Here is a 20555-nt window from a genome sequence, read left to right on the forward strand (position 1 = left end):
ATACCTGTAAGTTGACTAGCGCAAACCTTAGTAAATCACGTCGCATGATTCATACTCTCCTCCCATACATTTTGTGTCTGAAAGGGAATTTCCTACAAATGCAAGTGAAATACGTTCAGCCACAAAAATAACTGTCCATGCCTTTTCATCGCTCATTTTTCACTGCGTGTCTTTAGTAAATCCGGATAGTAGTTTTTTAATACCCAAAGAGGTGTTGCATTGACGCTTTTTGTTGGTAAATATGGCTCTAAATATTTTTTAAAAAATCCATTTCAACCATATGTGGTTTGAAATCCTTTTCACATTCATTCTACATTTATGGGGATCTAATTCAGTCCTGACTGCTCTAATCCGATTTATCATAGCTTATCTACCTATGTCACTTTCTCACACCAAGTAAAATTTGAACATGACAGATGTTGTAGGAAAAATGCTGAAAGACGTTGCAGAACGTCTCAGGTTATGACTGTAACCCTGGTTCCCTAAGAAGGGGAAACGGGACGCTATGGGGAATGCCCTCAGTGTGAGAGGTGTGTGAACCAAACTCACCAATCTATTGGCCGACAGCAGTCTATGACATCATACATCGTCAACTCTTTTTTCTGATGGAGACGCACAGGCAACTTTATGAATAGCAACGAGACACAACGCCTCGTTCCCTTTCTCTGGGAACCAGGGTTACAGTCGTAGCCTGGGACAGTCCCTTACGAAGCAGAACTTTGACGCGGCGTCTGGAGTTGACGCTATGGGGAACAAATACACACTCCACCATGCTTAGGGGGTGCCTGCCTTACTATGCTGAGTATATAAACCATAGTGGGCATAAAATAACCTGACTCTATAGGTCAATCAGCCTCAAGGTTCGACAAACCCCAGGCGCAAAATTGCAAGCCATAGACTTCTTAGTGGAGCCACTCCCTAAGCTTTAATTTGTCTAATAGCAAGAGAAATTTCAGTTTTTAAATGCTCTATTGCAAGGGAAGTCGCGGCCTTTTAACCTTCCTCCCTCCCTCGCAGGACAGGTGAGAACCTAAAGGGCACAAGAGCAAGGTTGTGACGCTAGCTATGTCAGTGTATTGACAAAGCCCTCAGGGAGTAGCTTGTCCAAAAGTCACCTTTATTTATATAGCGCTTTTTACAATACAGATTGTTTCAAAGCAGCTTTACAGAGATAACAGAAAAATAATGTTGTATTAATATTATTAAACATAAAATTAAATGTCCCCAACTAAGCAAGCCAAAAGCCAATGGCGACAAAGGCGAAGAAAGGCGAAAAAGGCGACAGTGGAAAGGAACCAAAACTCCATCAGTGACAGAATGGAGAAAAAAACCTTGGGAGAACCCAGGCTCAGTCAGGGGGCCAGTCCTCCTTTGGCCAACGAACGAACCGTGTATGATTATGATTTAGGAAGTATTATAGGTCAGAGGTCAGATTGGATGGTAAATGGTAAATGGACTGCATTTATATAGCGCTTTAACAGACCACAAATGGATCACAAAATTTGGATCACAAAAGGATTACTCAACTACAACTTTTGACTCACCACTACTTCTCAGGAGGTCATCACCCCTCCGTCATTAAAAAAGGAGATGAAAATACACAGGGAGCGTAGCAGAAGGTCTCTTACCACTTCAACTCAAACCCTAAGGAAACTGCAGGGGAACTAAAGCTCTACTTATCTAACCTAAATCCATAGGGGAGAGAGCTCAACCCTGTCCATTTCGTCTCTGGGACCTGCTCAGAGACCTACAAGCACTAATTGAGCCTGCTGGTATAACAAGTGGGGACGCCATAGTCCGACCGCCCTAACTTGCCAGGTCCCCTAAGTATAGGTCAACCAGAGTTATGAGCGATACCCGCTATAGGGGAGCATAAAGTCCTATTTTAGGACCCAACCATTGTTGGGGAGGAACAGATAGATTCAAATTTATTACAGTTTCACCTACTCTGCTCTACCCTAAAGGATATTGTCAGAGCAGCTCAACGACAGGGAGCATGTTTAACTTTTATAATGATGATCAGCCAAAGGGGAGCCAATCCCTACCTTAACTTAGGGAAGGTGGACCATGAGAACAATGCATAGCATTGCTTACTAATTATTCCCACTACCTGCGCTCTATACTCTAAGGAGACCGCAGAGAAGCCATGCCCTACTTAAAAAAACACAGGTAATTAGGGGATAGCAACTCATACCCTACCATAAGGCATTAAATAGGATCTCTACAACTCTATCACCCAGACTAAAAAAACCTGAGGAAAACACCCCTGCATCCTCAATCTAGCCAACTAATGTCAGGAAGAGAGCAAACCAGGGTGGAGAATATTAATAACTCCAATCCTGTTCACCCTGTATCAACTCTAGACTGCAGGAGCACTTGTCCCATTTAAGACATTATAGTACCTTATCACAGGACCTCACACTCCCCAAATAAATACTCATTTGTGGAGTCGTGGGCAAGAGGAGATTGGAAGAATCACTGATTAGCTGCTCTTTCAGAGCGCTTTCTAGTAATCATTTCCCTGAGCTCCTGCCTCCTCTTCTTATCAGCACAACGCTTCTGCCCCCTGCTTCTTGGAGGTGAGGGGATACAAGCAGCCATGCTAGCCTTCTGTTCCTGTCTCCAGGAATCTCCCTGAGACGGGCCAGAATCCTTAGAGCAGGTAGAGGGTCTGGACTCAGCTTTATGGAAGCACTAACAACAATCATGAACAACTTCCTGTTTCTCACGCGACCAGGGCATACATAACCGGTGAGTGGTGTGGGCCATTCTATCCAATAGTTGACCATATGCAGGGCTAGTGGGAGAACCAGATTCAGTCGAAACACCATCATGTGGTTCTCCGATCACATCCAGTTTGCTTTCTGCATGAACAGAAGAATTTGCTGAGCGTGCTTCTAAATCAAGCAGATCGCTTGAACTGGCCTGAGGAGATAATTGCTACTTCTCAGAATTCCTCAACCAGCTAAACTTGCAACGCCCACGAGTGTAGCCACCGCGCTGCCTCAGCAGACCCACGAGGCGCAGGCGATTAGCCTTCCCCACTCGAAAAGGTAACTTAACATAAACTTGTCACAGTGGGCACATCCAGCTCCCTCGAGACCTGCACATGTATGCTCCGGGTCGAAACAGATAACGCAGAGCTCTCCTCTGGCGAATAACTCTTAGATCCACTCATGATGTCATTGACTGGCATCAGCCAATAGATTGGCATGTTTCGTACATGTGTTCAGACACCTGGAAAGCTGAGGGCGTTCCACATAACGTGAACTCCAGACGCTGTGTCGATGTCCACTTCAAAAGGGAAACAAGCTTTTGGGTCCAATTTTATATTAGGTGTCTTTAACTACTATAATTATGTTGTACATGTACTTATTTTGTTGATGTTGCATTGAAAACACTTGTGCTGCTATTGAGGTTGGATACGGATAAGGTTAGGTCAGGTTTGGTGTTATGGGTAGGTGTAAAGGTGGATTAAGGCTACGTCTACATTCATCCGGATACATTTGAAAATGGTGTTTTCGTTTAAAAACACTCTCCGGCCACACTAGCTTTTTCAAGCGTTTTCCAAAAGTTTCTCCTCCACACTGAAACGTCGGAAAACGCAGGACAGCAAATGCGAGTAAATTTATGATATGAAGAGTGTGCAAAGTAACATATTTAAGCAACTGTGTGAAAGTGAATAGCATATAACAGGCACAATACCGGTTCAAACATAAATATCTATTGGTACAATATGCGTCACATGAAAAAGCATGTGTTATCATTTTCAAATACCTCCATTTTGACATTCCTCACTACAACGCCAAAACGGCTTTTTCCAAATGTATCCACTTTGGAGAACATTTTCAAAAAGCTTTGTTTTCAATAATCAAAACACCATCTCAGTGTGGACGAAAGGCCAAAACGGAGAGAAAAATATGCATTTTCAAATGAAAACATATTAGTGTGGACAAGGCCTAAGAGGACAAAAGTGTAATTATATTATAATTAAATAAATGTATTACAGCTGTAATTACTTACAAGTATTTTTTTTAAATATAAGTACAATGTAAAGCATGCATTCAAAAAATAAGTACATTGTATCAAATGATTCATTTAAATGTTTGTAGTTAAGGGATAGTTGAAATGAAAATTCGGTCATCATTTACTCACCCTCAAGTTTTTCCAACCCTTTAAGAATTTCTTTCTGCTGTTGAACACAAGAAAATATATTTTGAAGTATGTCAGTAACCAAACAGTTGATGGGACCCATTATTTTATTTTTTTTATCCATACTATGGAAGTCAATGGGCCCTGAGTCTGTTCGGTTACCCATATTCTTCAAAATATCTTCTTTTGTGTTCAGCAGAAGACAGAAATTCATACAGGATTGGAAAAACTTGAGGATGAGTAAATGATGACAGAATTTTCATTTTGTAGTTGAACTATCCCTTGAACTAGACACTTCACACCGTATAAAATGGGTCCAGTTATGGTGTTGCCACTGAAAAGGTTGTGCTGGTGTTTTTTTTGGCATAAGCATACAAACGCAATGTCACTATCATGAAAAAATGTAGATATACCGGAAAACAAAACAAAAAGTGCCACAGGACACACAAATCAAATCTGAACAGTTGTGATAAACAGCGTGGACAGTCAATAATTTAGATTCCAAATGTATGAACAAATAATGTGATTTGGACTGAAAGTGTGAACGAAGCTGGAGATTTACAACAGCTGGGATGATCTGAACAGCTGTGTGATGTCCAGATCAAGACACACCAGCTGCTTTACATCATTACTACCAGACACTGTTTGTCTTGGGAAAAAATACATTCATTTTACATTCATCACACACAAACAGCAGTGTGTCCTCATTTAAACAGACATACCTTGTCCCCGTCCTCACAGTTCATGACGTTGGAGAAGGGAATCTCAGCCTTGAACATCTTGCGGCAGTGCATGAGTTGCACTAGTAAGTAACACACGGTCTTGAACTTCATCTTTTTGGCAGGTTTGATGTCTGATAGGATCAGACCAGGAAAAATCTGAAAAAACACACACAAATAGTAGTGAGTAGATCCCATCCCATATTCAGACTGAATATGAAAACGTTAATACATGTGATATGGAAATCAACATATATAGGCCTCAGGGACGTCCATATGAAACGTGAGCTACATGTAATGCTACACCTGGTATAAAAAGTGTAAAAAAGTTACAGAAGTTTTTTTAAACTATAATTGCTATAAAAGCCTTATGTTTAGCCTAGTTCTGTTTCAAATTTGAAGTTAAATTTTTTTTTTAAACACAAATTTAGGTTCCTGTGAGATTTTGTTTAGGCGCTGTACCCCAAAAAAATGTTTTTGGATTTTTTTTTTGCATGTTCCTGTCATAAATATACATTTTACACATAATGTCACTGTAATATCACAAAACAGTGGCCAAATATGGAACCAGTCTCAGACCTTTCCAAAAATATGTTTTGAAAGATTAGAAATTAGACTTTGAAATTAAAATTGGTAAAGTATGAAATATGACTCCGCCTACTAGGGGGAGGAGCCTGCCAAAAGGTTTTAAAGTACCGTTTCCATGGTAACACAATTCCCAGTTTTTAAAACGGGTTTCGAAGGATGAATTTTGAATGTTTCAGCTTTCGAATGATACCTAATTTATGAAGATTACTAAAATATGAGACAGGCAAACAGGCAATAGAAAAGCAGGAGACTGATCGTTGATGAGTGAGATCATATTGTATGGAATGAATAAGCACACACACCTTCCTGCGGTGAGATGGCACTATGAAGAAGGTCTCGATGTCGTGTTTGAGCAGGAACTCGTGTCTCTCGCGCCCGTTTCCCGGCTCCACCTCATAATCTCCATTCAGACACTCCAGTGTAGAGCGTGTGATGTGCACCTTCCTGCGAACCAATCACATGAGAGGACAACAGTCCTGAAACTATCCAGAACAGCACATCAGGCCAGACTCTGGGGGACGGGAACGAGTGTAAGTTGAGCTGGTTGAGATGCTCACCCCGGCAGTCCGCCAGCCTCCATCATGTTGGCCAGCGTCACGTCATTAGACCACACGTCATACTGCCACTTCCTGAGGCCCAACACGCCACAGAGCACGCGTCCCGTGTGCAGACCCACACGCATGTTCAGATCCACCTCTGTGGCCTCAGCCACCGACCTGACGGACACAATCACAGCCTTAATGACTCTGAGCCATCATCTATATCACTAGTTTGAAGAATAATAATTCATAATTATAAGTAATTCAAATGAAACGTGGTTTAATCAGACATTACTAAAATTATTTTTACTACCAGTCTCTTATTCTCGCCACGGCCGGGTTTATTCGCTCAAAAATACAGTGAAAACAGTAATATTGTGACATATTATTACAATTTAAAAATAATAGTTTTCTATGTAAAAATATATTTTAAAGAGACCCTATTGTGCTTTTTCGGATATAAGTCATATATATATATATATATATATATATATATATATATATATATATATATATATATATATATATATATATATATATATATATAATGTATATAGTACTGCATGTGTGCTTAAGTGTTGGCCAGCAGGTGGTGCTGTCATCAAACTGATATGGTGCTGACAGCAGACGCTTACAGTAGCACACACTGTATAAAGGCTTGAGTGAAGTTGCAGAGATTCAGATCAGATCATTTTTTGCGACTTGCCATCAAATTAGTTGTGGGTTAGATGAGAATAGTTCAGAATAACAGTTATGAATATGAATGAATTATCAAAACAGTTATGAATAAGGTATGTAAAGAGCAAAGCTGGAGGATACAGAAAAAACTACTTTGGGCAAGGGATGTTTAATTTATACAAGGCACTTAACGTTTTCTACAAAGCCTTTATTAAATCATGGCTTTAGGAATATTAAAAAAATATTCTGATTCTTCAAATAATCTTTTTTTCTGTGTTTCACAGAAGAAAGAAAATCACACAGGTTTGAAATAACATGTGTGAGTTAGTTTACACCTGACGTTCATATTAAGTTATGGAAATGTTATTTTGTACATGTTCTCTGAATGTTCAAAATGTCCAGTTTTTAAAATGTTTTAAAAATGTTTTTTCTTGGTTAAATGAACATTAATGATAATGATTCCACTTCATCATTCTTCAAACATTCAGGGAACGCCACTTTTAAATGTTCCCTGAACGTTCTGAAAGTAGTAACATTTAAATACTAAAATGTTTAAAAAGAAAAAAAATATTCCATGAACAATGTATAAATGTGTGTGTGTGTGTGTGTGTGTGTGTGTGTGTGTGTGTGTGTGTGTGTGTGTGTGTGTGTGTGTGTGTGTGTGTGTGTGTGTGTGTGTGTGTGTGTGTGTGTGTGTGTGTGTGTGTGTGTGTGTGCTAATGTTTTAAGAACGTTATTAAAGACCAATTAACTTTCCATTACTGTTACTGGAAGAACGTTTGTACATAACTTTGAGAGAACCTTGCCAGAACGTTTCCTGTCAGCTGGTAATTGAGTTATAAGGCAAATCAAAGCAGGTGTCAGTGTTCCCATGATGCTCATGTCATGTTGGTGATGTTTTATTTCAAAGCTCAGCGGGTTTCAAAGTTCAGTCTGATGTGCTCGTTAAAATACACAAGGACAGTTTGATGTATCAAAAAGCTCTGTATCCACACTGCATGATCTGATGATGATGAGGATGATGATGATATGAGCCAAATTTGATGAAGATTCAATCATCAAAACTATGTTGCAGAAAATTCATAATCATGATAAAGTAACTGTAATGTAAACAGTCCTCTGGAGATTGGTTGTGCGAGCAGGAACACTGAACACAGTGTGTTCTGAGCGCAGGGTGTTTGAGGATTTATGGCCCTGCTGCCCTTGAACAGGAGGCTTCAGCACACACACACACACACACACACACACACACACACTCACGTGATGGTGTCGATCATGTCCAGACCCATCTCCACGCAGCAGTGAGCGTGGTCAGTCTTGGGCTGGGTCAGTCCAGACACACAGTAGTAGCAGTCTCCCAGAATCTTGATCCGCCTGCAGTGATTCTCCTGCAGATTAACACAGGGAAGCGAAACCTTAAAGCTCCAACTCAACATGTTTCACACACAGACAACATGACAAGAGGCATTTATGATTTTAACTGCGATAAATGTTTATTCACTCTGACAGGGAACATTCTCAGAACTTTAAGTTCTCTCAAAGTAATAAAACAATAATAAAACGTTAATTCAAATTTATCTGGTCTTTTATAATTTTCTCAGAATATCAGCTAATATATCACTCATTCAGCATTTTTTTTTAAATGTTTCAGTTCGATGTTCATCTAATGTTTGAATGAACTTCCAGAGAACATTCAAAAGTAACATTCCAATAATGTTTGAAGAACGATGAAATGTAACTACTGCCTCTGCTGGCAATCCAGTCCGGGGTTTCTTGTCCAGGGTTCATATAAATGTAGTAGTTTGACACAGTTTCAGGTGACGCAGTTTCCCTCATTCACACTGTATCTGGAGCTTGTTGATTATAACGGAAGTGTACTAAATCTCTTGTTTCTAATTGTTTCTAACTCTAATTGTGTTTATTATGTGTTACACATAGTCCAAAATAAGTCCAAAATAAGTTTTTTTTTACAAAAACAAAACAAAAAACCCAATAGTTATGTAGAACGTAGTTATTGTGTTGATGTTGTATTGTAAAACACTTGTGCTGCTACTGAGGTGGGTACGGGGGAAGGTTAGGACAGGTTAGGGTCGATTTAAAGGACTCCAGTGTAATGGAATTACAGAAATGAATCACAGCTGTAATTACATGAAGGTATTTTCATAAAAAGTACAATTGCTGTGGCCCAATTCACATAATATCCATCCTAAATAGTATTCGAAACTAGAATAAGACCTTCCCAATTCGTAGTATGTTGAAATGAGAATCCCAAAGATAGCCGGATGGTCTATTTATTATTTATTTGAACTACAAACCCGAATACGACTTTTTAAAAACTACAAACATGGCGGGTGTGTGAGACCAATGGTTATGTAGAGAGATTTAGACAAAGAGGTTTGAGTGATTAATAATCAGTATCTAACCTAATCAAAATATATTGATTCAATGTTATCCACATTATATTTCATCTGCAACAGCATTATGAACTTTTGTAATGATACGTGTGGTCATTAACTTTTAAATGCATCATTATGCAAATTGCAAACACATGAGTAGAGTCTGCGCATGAAAGACCCGCGACTGCAGATCAACGAGCTACAACATTTCTTTCCGAAACTGTAGGAAATAAAATTAGATTGAACGTGGAGGATCTTGACGGTGACAAGATGATTGACAGGTCAGTTTAAACAGTGACAGGAAGCACATAACTAAACAACAGAGCTGTCCGTTAAAGTAGTTTGTCCCACAGCTTGCCTACTCTTCTGCCTCACACATAAAAGTATGTACTTTTTCTACAAAAAACCAGTACATACTTTTAGGGCGTAGTTTAAGTAGGTGAATTGGGACGCAGCAAATGTAAAAGCATATTCAAAAATCAGTGCGAGTTAAACAATCACAACCTCTAAAATGTAAATCAAATGCACATGAAGACATTTATATTGGTGTGATCACTGATTGTAGTTTTACTCTGATTACTGATAGACAACATAAGTCAAAGGAGAGTGAGCTGCTGTTTTAATAAGTGATCAGATGCACCATATATTCAGAAAACAGCTGAAAAACACCACAGATGCACAGGAGGAACACAGGAGCGACTCTTTACACACCGGACAGGAGGAAAACACCACAGATGCACAGGAGGAACACAGGAGCGACTCTTTACACACCGGACAGGAGGAAAACACCACAGACGCACAGGAGGAACACAGGAGCGACTCTTTACACACCGGACAGAAGGAAAACACCACAGACGCACAGGAGGAACACAGGAGCGACTCTTTACACACCGGACAGGAGGAAAACACCACAGACGCACAGGAGGAACACAGGAGCGACTCTTTACACACCGGACAGGAGGAAAACACCACAGGCGCACAGGAGGAACACAGGAGCGACTCTTTACACACCAGACAGGAGGAAAACACCACAGACGCACAGGAGGAACACAGGAGGAACACAGGAGCGACTCTTTACACACCGGACAGGAGGAAAACACCACAGACACACAGGAGGAACACAGGAGCGACTCTTTACACACCGGACAGGAGGAAAACACCACAGACGCACAGGAGGAACACAGGAGCGACTCTTTACACACCGGACAGGAGGAAAACACCACAGACGCACAGGAGGAACACAGGAGCGACTCTTTACACACCAGACAGGAGGAAAACACCACAGATGCACAGGAGGAACACAGGAGCGACTCTTTACACACCGGACAGGAGGAAAACACCACAGACGCACAGGAGGAACACAGGAGCGACTCTTTACACACCGGACAGGAGGAAAACACCACAGGCGCACAGGAGGAACACAGGAGCGACTCTTTACACACCAGACAGGAGGAAAACACCACAGACGCATAGGAGGAACACAGGAGCGACTCTTTACACACCGGACAGGAGGAAAACACCACAGACGCACAGGAGGAACACAGGAGCGACTCTTTACACACCGGACAGGAGGAAAACACCACAGACGCACAGGAGGAACACAGGAGCGACTCTTTACACACCGGACAGGAGGAAAACACCACAGGCGCACAGGAGGAACACAGGAGCGACTCTTTACACACCAGACAGGAGGAAAACACCACAGACGCACAGGAGGAACACAGGAGGAACACAGGAGCGACTCTTTACACACCGGACAGGAGGAAAACACCACAGACACACAGGAGGAACACAGGAGCGACTCTTTACACACCGGACAGGAGGAAAACACCACAGACGCACAGGAGGAACACAGGAGCGACTCTTTACACACCGGACAGGAGGAAAACACCACAGACGCACAGGAGGAACACAAGAGCGACTCTTTACACACCAGACAGGAGGAAAACACCACAGTCACACAGGAGGAACACAGGAGCGACTCTTTACACACCGGACAGGAGGAAAACACCACAGACGCACAGGAGGAACACAGGAGCGACTCTTTACACACCGGACAGGAGGAAAACACCACAGATGCACAGGAGGAACACAGGAGCGACTCTTTACACACCGGACAGGAGGAAAACACCACAGACGCACAGGAGGAACACAGGAGCGACTCTTTGCACACCGGACAGGAGGAAAACACCACAGACGCACAGGAGGAACACAGGAGCGACTCTTTACACACCGGACAGGAGGAAAACACCACAGACGCACAGGAGGAACACAGGAGCGACTCTTTATACACCGGACAGGAGGAAAACACCACAGACGCACAGGAGGAACACAGGAGCGACTCTTTATACACCGGACAGGAGGAAAACAGCACAGACGCACAGGAGGAACACAGGAGCGACTCTTTACACACCGGACAGGAGGAAAACAGCACAGACGCACAGGAGGAACACAGGAGCGACTCTTTACACACCGGACAGGAGGAAAACACCACATACGCACAGGAGGAACACAGGAGCGACTCTTTACACACCGGACAGGAGGAAAACACCACAGACGCACAGGAGGAACACAGGAGCGACTCTTTATACACCGGACAGGAGGAAAACACCACATACGCACAGGAGGAACACAGGAGCGACTCTTTACACACCGGACAGGAGGAAAACACCACAGATGCACAGGAGGAACACAGGAGCGACTCTTTACACACCGGACAGGAGGAAAACACCACAGACGCACAGGAGGAACACAGGAGCGACTCTTTGCACACCGGACAGGAGGAAAACACCACAGACGCACAGGAGGAACACAGGAGCGACTCTTTACACACCGGACAGGAGGAAAACACCACAGACGCACAGGAGGAACACAGGAGCGACTCTTTATACACCGGACAGGAGGAAAACACCACAGACGCACAGGAGGAACACAGGAGCGACTCTTTATACACCGGACAGGAGGAAAACAGCACAGACGCACAGGAGGAACACAGGAGCGACTCTTTACACACCGGACAGGAGGAAAACAGCACAGACGCACAGGAGGAACACAGGAGCGACTCTTTACACACCGGACAGGAGGAAAACACCACATACGCACAGGAGGAACACAGGAGCGACTCTTTACACACCGGACAGGAGGAAAACACCACAGACGCACAGGAGGAACACAGGAGCGACTCTTTACACACCGGACAGGAGGAAAACACCACAGACGCACAGGAGGAACACAGTAGCGACTCTTTACACACCGGACAGGAGGAAAACACCACAGACGCACAGGAGGAACACAGTAGCGACTCTTTACACACAAGACAGGAGGAAAACACCACAGACACACAGGAGGAACACAGGAGCGACTCTTTACACACCGGACAGGAGGAAAACACCACAGACGCACAGGAGGAACACAGGAGCGACTCTTTACACACCGGACAGGAGGACAACACCACAGACGCACAGGAGGAACACAGGAGCGACTCTTTACACACCGGACAGAAGGAAAACACCACAGACGCACAGGAGGAACACAGGAGCGACTCTTTACACACCGGACAGGAGGAAAACACCACAGACGCACAGGAGGAACACAGGAGCGACTCTTTACACACCGGACAGGAGGAAAACACCACAGACGCATAGGAGGAACACAGGAGCGACTCTTTACACACCGGACAGGAGGAAAACACCACAGACGCACAGGAGGAACACAGTAGCGACTCTTTACACACCGAACAGGAGGAAAACACCACAGACGCACAGGAGGAACACAGGAGCGACTCTTTACACACCGGACAGGAGGAAAACACCACAGACGCACAGGAGGAACACAGGAAAGACTCTTTACACACCGGACAGGAGGAAAACACCACAGACGCACAGGAGGAACACAGGAGCGACTCTTTACACACCGGACAGGAGGAAAACACCACAGGCGCACAGGAGGAACACAGGAGCGACTCTTTATACACCGGACAGGAGGAAAACACCACATACGCACAGGAGGAACACAGGAGCAACTCTTTACACACCGGACAGGAGCAAAACACCACAGTAACACAGGAGGAACACAGGAAAGACTCTTTACACACCGGACAGGAGGAAAACACCACAGACGCACAGGAGGAACACAGGAGCGACTCTTTACACACCGGACAGGAGGAAAACACCACAGACGCACAGGAGGAACACAGGAGCGACTCTTTATACACCGGACAGGAGGAAAACACCACAGACGCACAGGAGGAACACAGGAGCGACTCTTTACACACCAGACAGGAGCAAAACACCACAGACGCACAGGAGAAACACAGGAGCGACTCTTTACACACCGGACAGGAGGAAAACACCACAGACGCACAGGAGGAACACAGGAGGAACACAGGAGCAACTCTTTATACACCGGACAGGAGGAAAACACCACAGACGCACAGGAGGAACACAGGAGCGACTCTTTACACACCGGACAGGAGGAAAACACCACAGACGCACAGGAGGAACACAGGAGCAACTCTTTATACACCGGACAGGAGGAAAACACCACAGACGCACAGGAGGAACACAGGAGCAACTCTTTATACACCGGACAGGAAGAAAACACCACATACGCACAGGAGGAACACAGGAGCGACTCTTTACACACCAGACAGGAGGAAAACACCACAGACGCACAGGAGGAACACAGGAGCGACTCTTTACACACCGGACAGGAGGAAAACACCACAGACGCACAGGAGGAACACAGGAGGAACACATGAGCAACTCTTTATACACCGGACAGGAGGAAAACACCACATACGCACAGGAGGAACACAGGAGCGACTCTTTACACACCGGACAGGAGGAAAACACCACAGACGCACAGGAGAAACACAGGAGCGACTCTTTACACACCAGACAGCAGGAAAACACCTAGAAACAGCTTAACAACTACAGTTATTCAAACCATGTACATGTGTCCTTCTATGACTGACACACATCTCTGAGGACACAGAGACCTACACCTGCCGCTCAGCTAGTACAGACACACACACGAGGATCAGTAACACACAACATGACGTGTGTGTTGTATTTATAGTGACTCTGTCAAGCAGGAATTGGATCCCTAGTTAGCTGGATTCACATGTTTCATTAGACACCCTCCACACAGTGGAAAAAATCTCAAATCTTTTTAACTTTCATCTTCCTCAGACGAGAACAATGTACCGAGACATTTCAAATCACACCAAACAGAAATGTGAAGGTCTGCATGGATGAATAAACTAAGTGTCTGTGCAAAAAGGTTTCAAATATAAATGTCGTTATATAAAACAAGAAGAATCGCTAATCCACAGTTTTAAAGACAGAAAAACATTTTAAAAAAAAACAGAAATTATGTTCAGTTCGAATGTTCTGAAGGAACAAGTTACTGTCACTTTACAGCGACATATATATATATATATATATATATATATATATATATATATATATATATAAATAACCTCTTTACAGTTACTACCTCTCATATATAACTGTAGGAGGAAAGGATCGAGGCAGCAAGTTTATCTGCTAAACAAAATATGATAATTCACATGGAAATGAAACTGCAAACACATACACAGCATAGAAAATAACTGACAGTGAACAGATCAAACTCAGGAGTATAATGCATGAGATAATGATCAACCCAACTAGACACAGGTGAGGAACATAATCAGTAACCAAGGAAACAAATGAGAACATGAGGCTTCGTCCGAAATAGCATACTTCCCTACAATATAGTACACAAAAAACAGTATATGGTAAAAGACGTGTCTGAATTCACAGTACTCATAAAAGAGTCAGCAAAGAGTACTCGGATGAGCTTCTTCTTCCGGTGAGATTCTGAAGTGTGCATCTGATGGACGCTTTACTTTCCCATGAGGCCACGGGCGAGGGTTTGTGAATGACAGTGAAGCGAAGCAACTGGTCACATGATAATGGTGGATGTTGTACGTCCAGATTACATTCATACTACATAGACCATACGTTTTTTACAGGTCGTGAAGTAATTACTTTCTCCAACTAAGTGCCAACTCGTAAGTGATTTCAGACACAACCTTAGAAACCATGACCACGAAGGAAACAGGAACTGAGAACACAGGAACCAAAAAAAAAAATCAAAAATCTAAATAAGAGTCCCTAAACAGAAATCAACAAAACTAGATGTGGCAATAACAAGATTTGTGTTGCATGTAAAAGGTAAATGTTACATTCAACAACTATCTAAACAAAATGAATCTTTAGTCATAAGTCTTACGCTCCATCTGTCTGATGTACATGTTGTGCATGTGTTCCTTGAGAACCGCTTGTTGTCAGGGCAAACCTTGCAAAATTTAAATAATTGTGTGACTTTCACTTTCTAACATTTACAGATAAGGATATGATCGTAAAATGTGAGTGGTGCACTTGGTAAAACAGTCAAAATGTGTTAAACAATCTGTACAGCACCTGACAAGGCAAGCCATGTTAAACTACACACTTGTGCATTTGTTTGAAAGCTTGTGCACTTGAAAGTGTCTGTGACTGTATCAAGAGTGTTATCAAGTTAATGAGGCGAGCACTGTTGCGTTTACGATGGGTTTACGATTACATTCTCACGCTGTCCCTCTTCTGGAGCGGAGTGTCATAAATCAGGGTTTAGAAAGACACAATAACCCACAGTGTGAAAATCCCTGTAATGGCAGGATTCAGGTTTGGAACGACGCGAGTAAATGACAGAATTTTCATCTTTCACGTTAATGCCTCTTTAATGACTATTTACAAATTTGTTTCTGGAGAAACAGAACATTTCAAAGCATTTGTACTTTAAGACGGGTGGTTTTCAAACCCCTGGGTATGTTCCCAACATACTATCCTGCCCTGGGTTTCAACAAGATCAAATATGGTGGACAAATTATAAATAAGATGATGAATTAAAACATGTAATGTGCTTTTGAATAGCGATAAGTGATAAATGATAATAATGAAAAATAATAATAATGTAAATGTCTCAGTAGAGCATTATTTGTTTGTTTAGTTAATTTAAATGTTGATTCTTAGGTAAACCAGCAATTTGAGAGGCTTAGCAAACAGGCTTTTACGAAAAAACATGGAACGGCAGAAATGCTGTAAAGTAAGCGTGTTCATAAAATGTGATCAGTGATTGTTTTGATTTGAAAGGACTCATGTACAGTCAGAAATTCATGTCGCAAAAATGGTTTATCGTTGTTTATGAGTCAGTAAATCAAGTCAGTGACTAAATGGTTAACTTCACACTGTATTTCTTAATAGCTAGGAAATCAACTGTTATTTATATTGGGATTAAATAAATAAAAAACAGTTAAAGAATTAACTCGCTGGAGCTGTCAACCACTTTAAGTTGTAATTTGAATTCTTCACTTTCACCAAAACTACTGTTATAATCAATGAAACTGTCTTCACTGCTCAGCAAATCTCTTAATTACATTGTGTAAGATGTAAGAGTGTATAAAACGAGTTGCTCACAGCTGCAATCAGAAGATGTTAGCCAATCACAGAAGTGGGTGTTTACATTAAAGTCTTAAAGGAGACACAACGCTTTAAATCATAGGTCCAATATAAGGGTAGAATATGGTAATTTATGTCTAAATGTTGTTTGTTAATGTTGAAAAATTCTATCAACATTATAAGTGCACCTCAGGGAACATTATATGTACTCACACATTCCCTCCTGAGCACATGACAGTACGACACTCTCTGAACCCTGAGGACTTCAGGATCCAGCACTTTGTCACACGCTCAATAGCAACATGTATTTCTTCTCTTCTCATCTAGATAATCCTCCACTGAGGTGCATGACACACTGAATATCTCTGCGTCCCGAGTGTACAGTAAGACAGTGGATAAAAAGCCACGGATCAATATGTGTCAGCTGTAACGGATGAGACCTGCTTACTAGATTGATTTCTTGATTTCTCCAGCTAACAGTGAACGTTCTCAGTACTTTAGCTAACGTTCTGGTAAGCGACTCTCAAAGTTGTGAACAATCATTCTTCCAGTTCATAGAACATTCATTCAACAGTATCGGGTCTTTAAAACTGTTCTCAAAATGTTAGGACAGAAACGTTATTTATAAATTATACATCATTCATTGAGCATTTTCTTCCTGAAATTGTTAGTTGGACGTTCGTCTAATGTTTTTTAAATGTATCTACTTGTTTCGGAACGTTCAAAGAACATTCAAAAGTAACGTTCCAATAATGTTTGAAGAATGAAGAAATGGAATGTTCACTTAATGACCTCGTAACCAAGGAAAAAACATGAAAAAACTAGACGTTTTGAAGGTTCAGAGAACAGTCAGAAATAATGTTTTCATACCGTTAGCTTGGATAAGGCTTGAGCACAGTATTCCTGACAGACTCCTGACCCACATGACTCTGTACAATGGCCTGATCATGTAATCATGTCTTCAAAAGAGAATTTCCTTCAGTCATTTAGACCAATAAAGTCTGATTATCTAATCTGGCTGCCTGAGCCAAAGAAAACAAATCTCAAGTGTGGCTCTTTCACAGTTAGGGTTCATTTATCTCAGATACGTCTCAAAGGGAATGTGGAGCGAGTGGAACACTGAAGCACGAGCAGGCAGAGTGTTTAGGTGAAACACAAGCGTGAGAGTGTGTGAATCTGCCATGGAAACAGGAGAGCATAAAAAGCACAGTAAGATTAAAGTATATCACCATCATCACACACTGCATACATTTGCATCATTCAGACAAGAGCCCTTCAGGAGCCAAAGCACTTCAACTGAGCGTCTGTGCTTTAGCCTTCAGGAGAGAGAGATTATTAGATTGCACACGGACAAATCTGTGTCAATTTAGCCTCTTAATTTAAATCTAAATGAGGAGAAATGAGAGTGAAATAAAGCAGTAAGCCGTCTGAGGCTGTGAACAGAGGAGCTCAGAATACACTGCATACAGAACACGAATCAGCTGTTGACACTGACACTGCTTTTTATTTATGAGTAGAATAAGCTCTTCAGTTAACATTACTTTCACGTTTTGTCTCTGACGTTTTTACTACGCAATGATTTTCCTGCTTGGCAGCTGCTGTTTTTAGAAGCATGATATGACTGCATATGCAACAACTGATTTGACTGCAGCAGCAATATGACGAAAGACACCGATGTTACTGAACTGAAACGGAAATCTATTAATGACATTATGCCCTTTTTCACAGTCTTGATTTTGTTTTAGGCTCTACTGGAAAAGGGTTTCATGCTAGAATGTTCAAAAAGCACATTATTTTCCCCATATTTTACATTATTGCAGGTCCTCTCCCAATAACAAATGTAGGTAATATAAACGTTGTGGGAACAGGGTTTTGAAATGTTCCTAAATGTCCAATTTTATTGTCATGATTAGAATGTAATTTATAGGTTACCAGACAAAATGTATATAAATTAACCTGAACATTTATTTCTAATATTTTAAGAACGTTAAAATGTCCAGTTTTTTTAATGTTTTAACAACGTTTTTTTCTTGGTTATGCAAAAATCCTGGTGGAAACCCTGTGTGTATGTGCGTGAAATGAAAGGTTTACAGGTTTTCATGTAAACGTCTGGCCGGAGAGTTCGCAATTGCAGTTGATGAGACACAAATTTAGTGAAAACAGTATCATAATCTCCAACACATGGATGCAACGGATCAACAAATGCTCATGGAATCCAGAAATATATGCAGCAGAATCACACACGCACACATCAGTTCACAAACGCAGGCAACAAATCCACATGCATTCAGTTCACAAATACAGTTTCTTTGCTTTCAATCCAAAAGTGCACAAAAGTACTTGTAATTTAATAAATGCACAAACAAATACTGAGGCGTTTGTGTTGGTCTTCTTCCTGGAGATGTCTGTCCAAGGGCGTAGGTTTAGGGGGGGACGCTGGGTACTAGTCCCAATCAATATTTTGAGATGACAAATTTGTCCCCACCAATATTTAGCAAGCTCCTTTGAACTGGTAGTTTGATATTTGCGCTGCTATTTGGATCGATTCCAACGGCCAGGACGACAACAGTACAAGATACGCCGTAATTTGATTGGCGGCGGGTTATCTGACGGGCAGGCTACACGCGCGGGCCGGGACTACTTTTTGTGCTTGCACTCACTGGCAGCGAGCGGGTGGTGTGTGCGTGTGTGCGCGCGTGACGACGCCGATGGTAAGTTACCAGGGTTGTCTCTGCCTGCCATATACAAAGGCCAGAGTAAAACATTTTAATATTCCGTTTTTTGCCCCTTTTTGTACTTTGTAGATCAGTTATGTCACCCAAGAAGAAGAAAGGGGACATACGAAGCTTTTTCATAAAGCAGAGTGTAAGTAGGCAAAAATAACTAGCCACACAAATAACTAGCAGTAGCAGTGACTGACCAGGCTTTCAAATGCAGATTCTACTGTGGAAAATAGTATTAACTGGTGATCCTGGTTACCCAGGATATTGTTACAGTTAAACCTAGCTTCTGCAATCTTTCAAGATTAGGAGCATTAATTAGGGATGTGCAGCACGGATAGACTCATAGAAGTTGCGCTATCATGATAGAATGCTACGAAGTCACTGAATGTTAATTAGCCTACCTCAACTTAGAATCTTGCAGTCATAAACAATGGATCATCTGAGACATTTTTCGTTTCTACATTCTGTTTATGTAATGTATTTGTGAGTGTAGCCTCCTTGCTAGACACATGTGCTGGAAAACATGTTGGCAATGTTAAAAAGGCGAAAGTTAACACTGTTGGTTATTCAAATATAATGAATCATTACTTGATTGATAATATCCAAATAACAATATCTGGTAGGAGGGTTAAACTTGCTAGCCATAGGATAGAATACAAAATTAATTAACCATTTTGTATGCAGGAAAGACCGCATCAAACCACAACAGATTTACATATATTCATTTAGCAGACACTTTTTATCCAAAGCGACTTACAATTGAGAACAATAGAAGCAGTAAACCTAGGATAACAAACAGCAAGTTTTATGACCCTTCCCAGTTTAATCTAATGGACTTTTTTTTTTAAGAATAGAATGGGGGGAAGGGGGGGGGGGGGGAATGGATGTCCCCACCAAAGCTGAGACCAAACCTACGCCCATGTGTCTGTCTGAAGTCCCAAGAAAGCATCATTTAGTTGACACCCATATATGATGAACCTCTTCTAAAAGGATTAGCTTCCTAAAATAAAGACCATTTATAAAGTGTGCGAAAAATAGTAAATGTGATTTCACGAAGACAACATGAATGAAAATAATTGCCATTTTTATTTTGGCATTGTACTAAAATATTATCTGGAAAATATTATCTGGAAAATATCAATACTAATTACAAATAAAATAATTTATATAGCACCATTCATAATGAATATTGGTCCATAGCAAGTTTTGTCTCCCCCTAAAAGTTTGTGTGGATCTCCTAGAACTCCCTTGTAAAACCTTCAAAACTGTAAAT

The 20555-nt window shown here is 41.6% G+C and overlaps 1 protein-coding gene across 2 annotated transcripts in view; it reads right to left on the reverse strand.

Moving 5' to 3' along the window:
- adcy1b (adenylate cyclase 1b) overlaps window positions 1–20555 on the reverse strand; it is an 82670-nt gene that overhangs the window by 19852 nt on the left and 42263 nt on the right. For both annotated transcript variants that reach the window (XM_077217270.1, XM_077217269.1), the window contains exons 5-8: window positions 7937–8064; window positions 6017–6175; window positions 5762–5903; window positions 4875–5030 (exon numbers count right to left, since the gene is read on the reverse strand). In XM_077217270.1, coding sequence (XP_077073385.1) covers window positions 4875–5030; window positions 5762–5903; window positions 6017–6175; window positions 7937–8064 — 585 coding nt within the window. The remainder of the gene's footprint in view (window positions 1–4874; window positions 5031–5761; window positions 5904–6016; window positions 6176–7936; window positions 8065–20555) is intronic.

This window comes from Siphateles boraxobius, unplaced genomic scaffold (assembly GCF_051911475.1).
Source record: "Siphateles boraxobius isolate OS27281-9 unplaced genomic scaffold, OSU_SipBor_1 72, whole genome shotgun sequence".
NCBI classification, from domain to species: domain Eukaryota; kingdom Metazoa; phylum Chordata; class Actinopteri; order Cypriniformes; family Leuciscidae; genus Siphateles; species Siphateles boraxobius.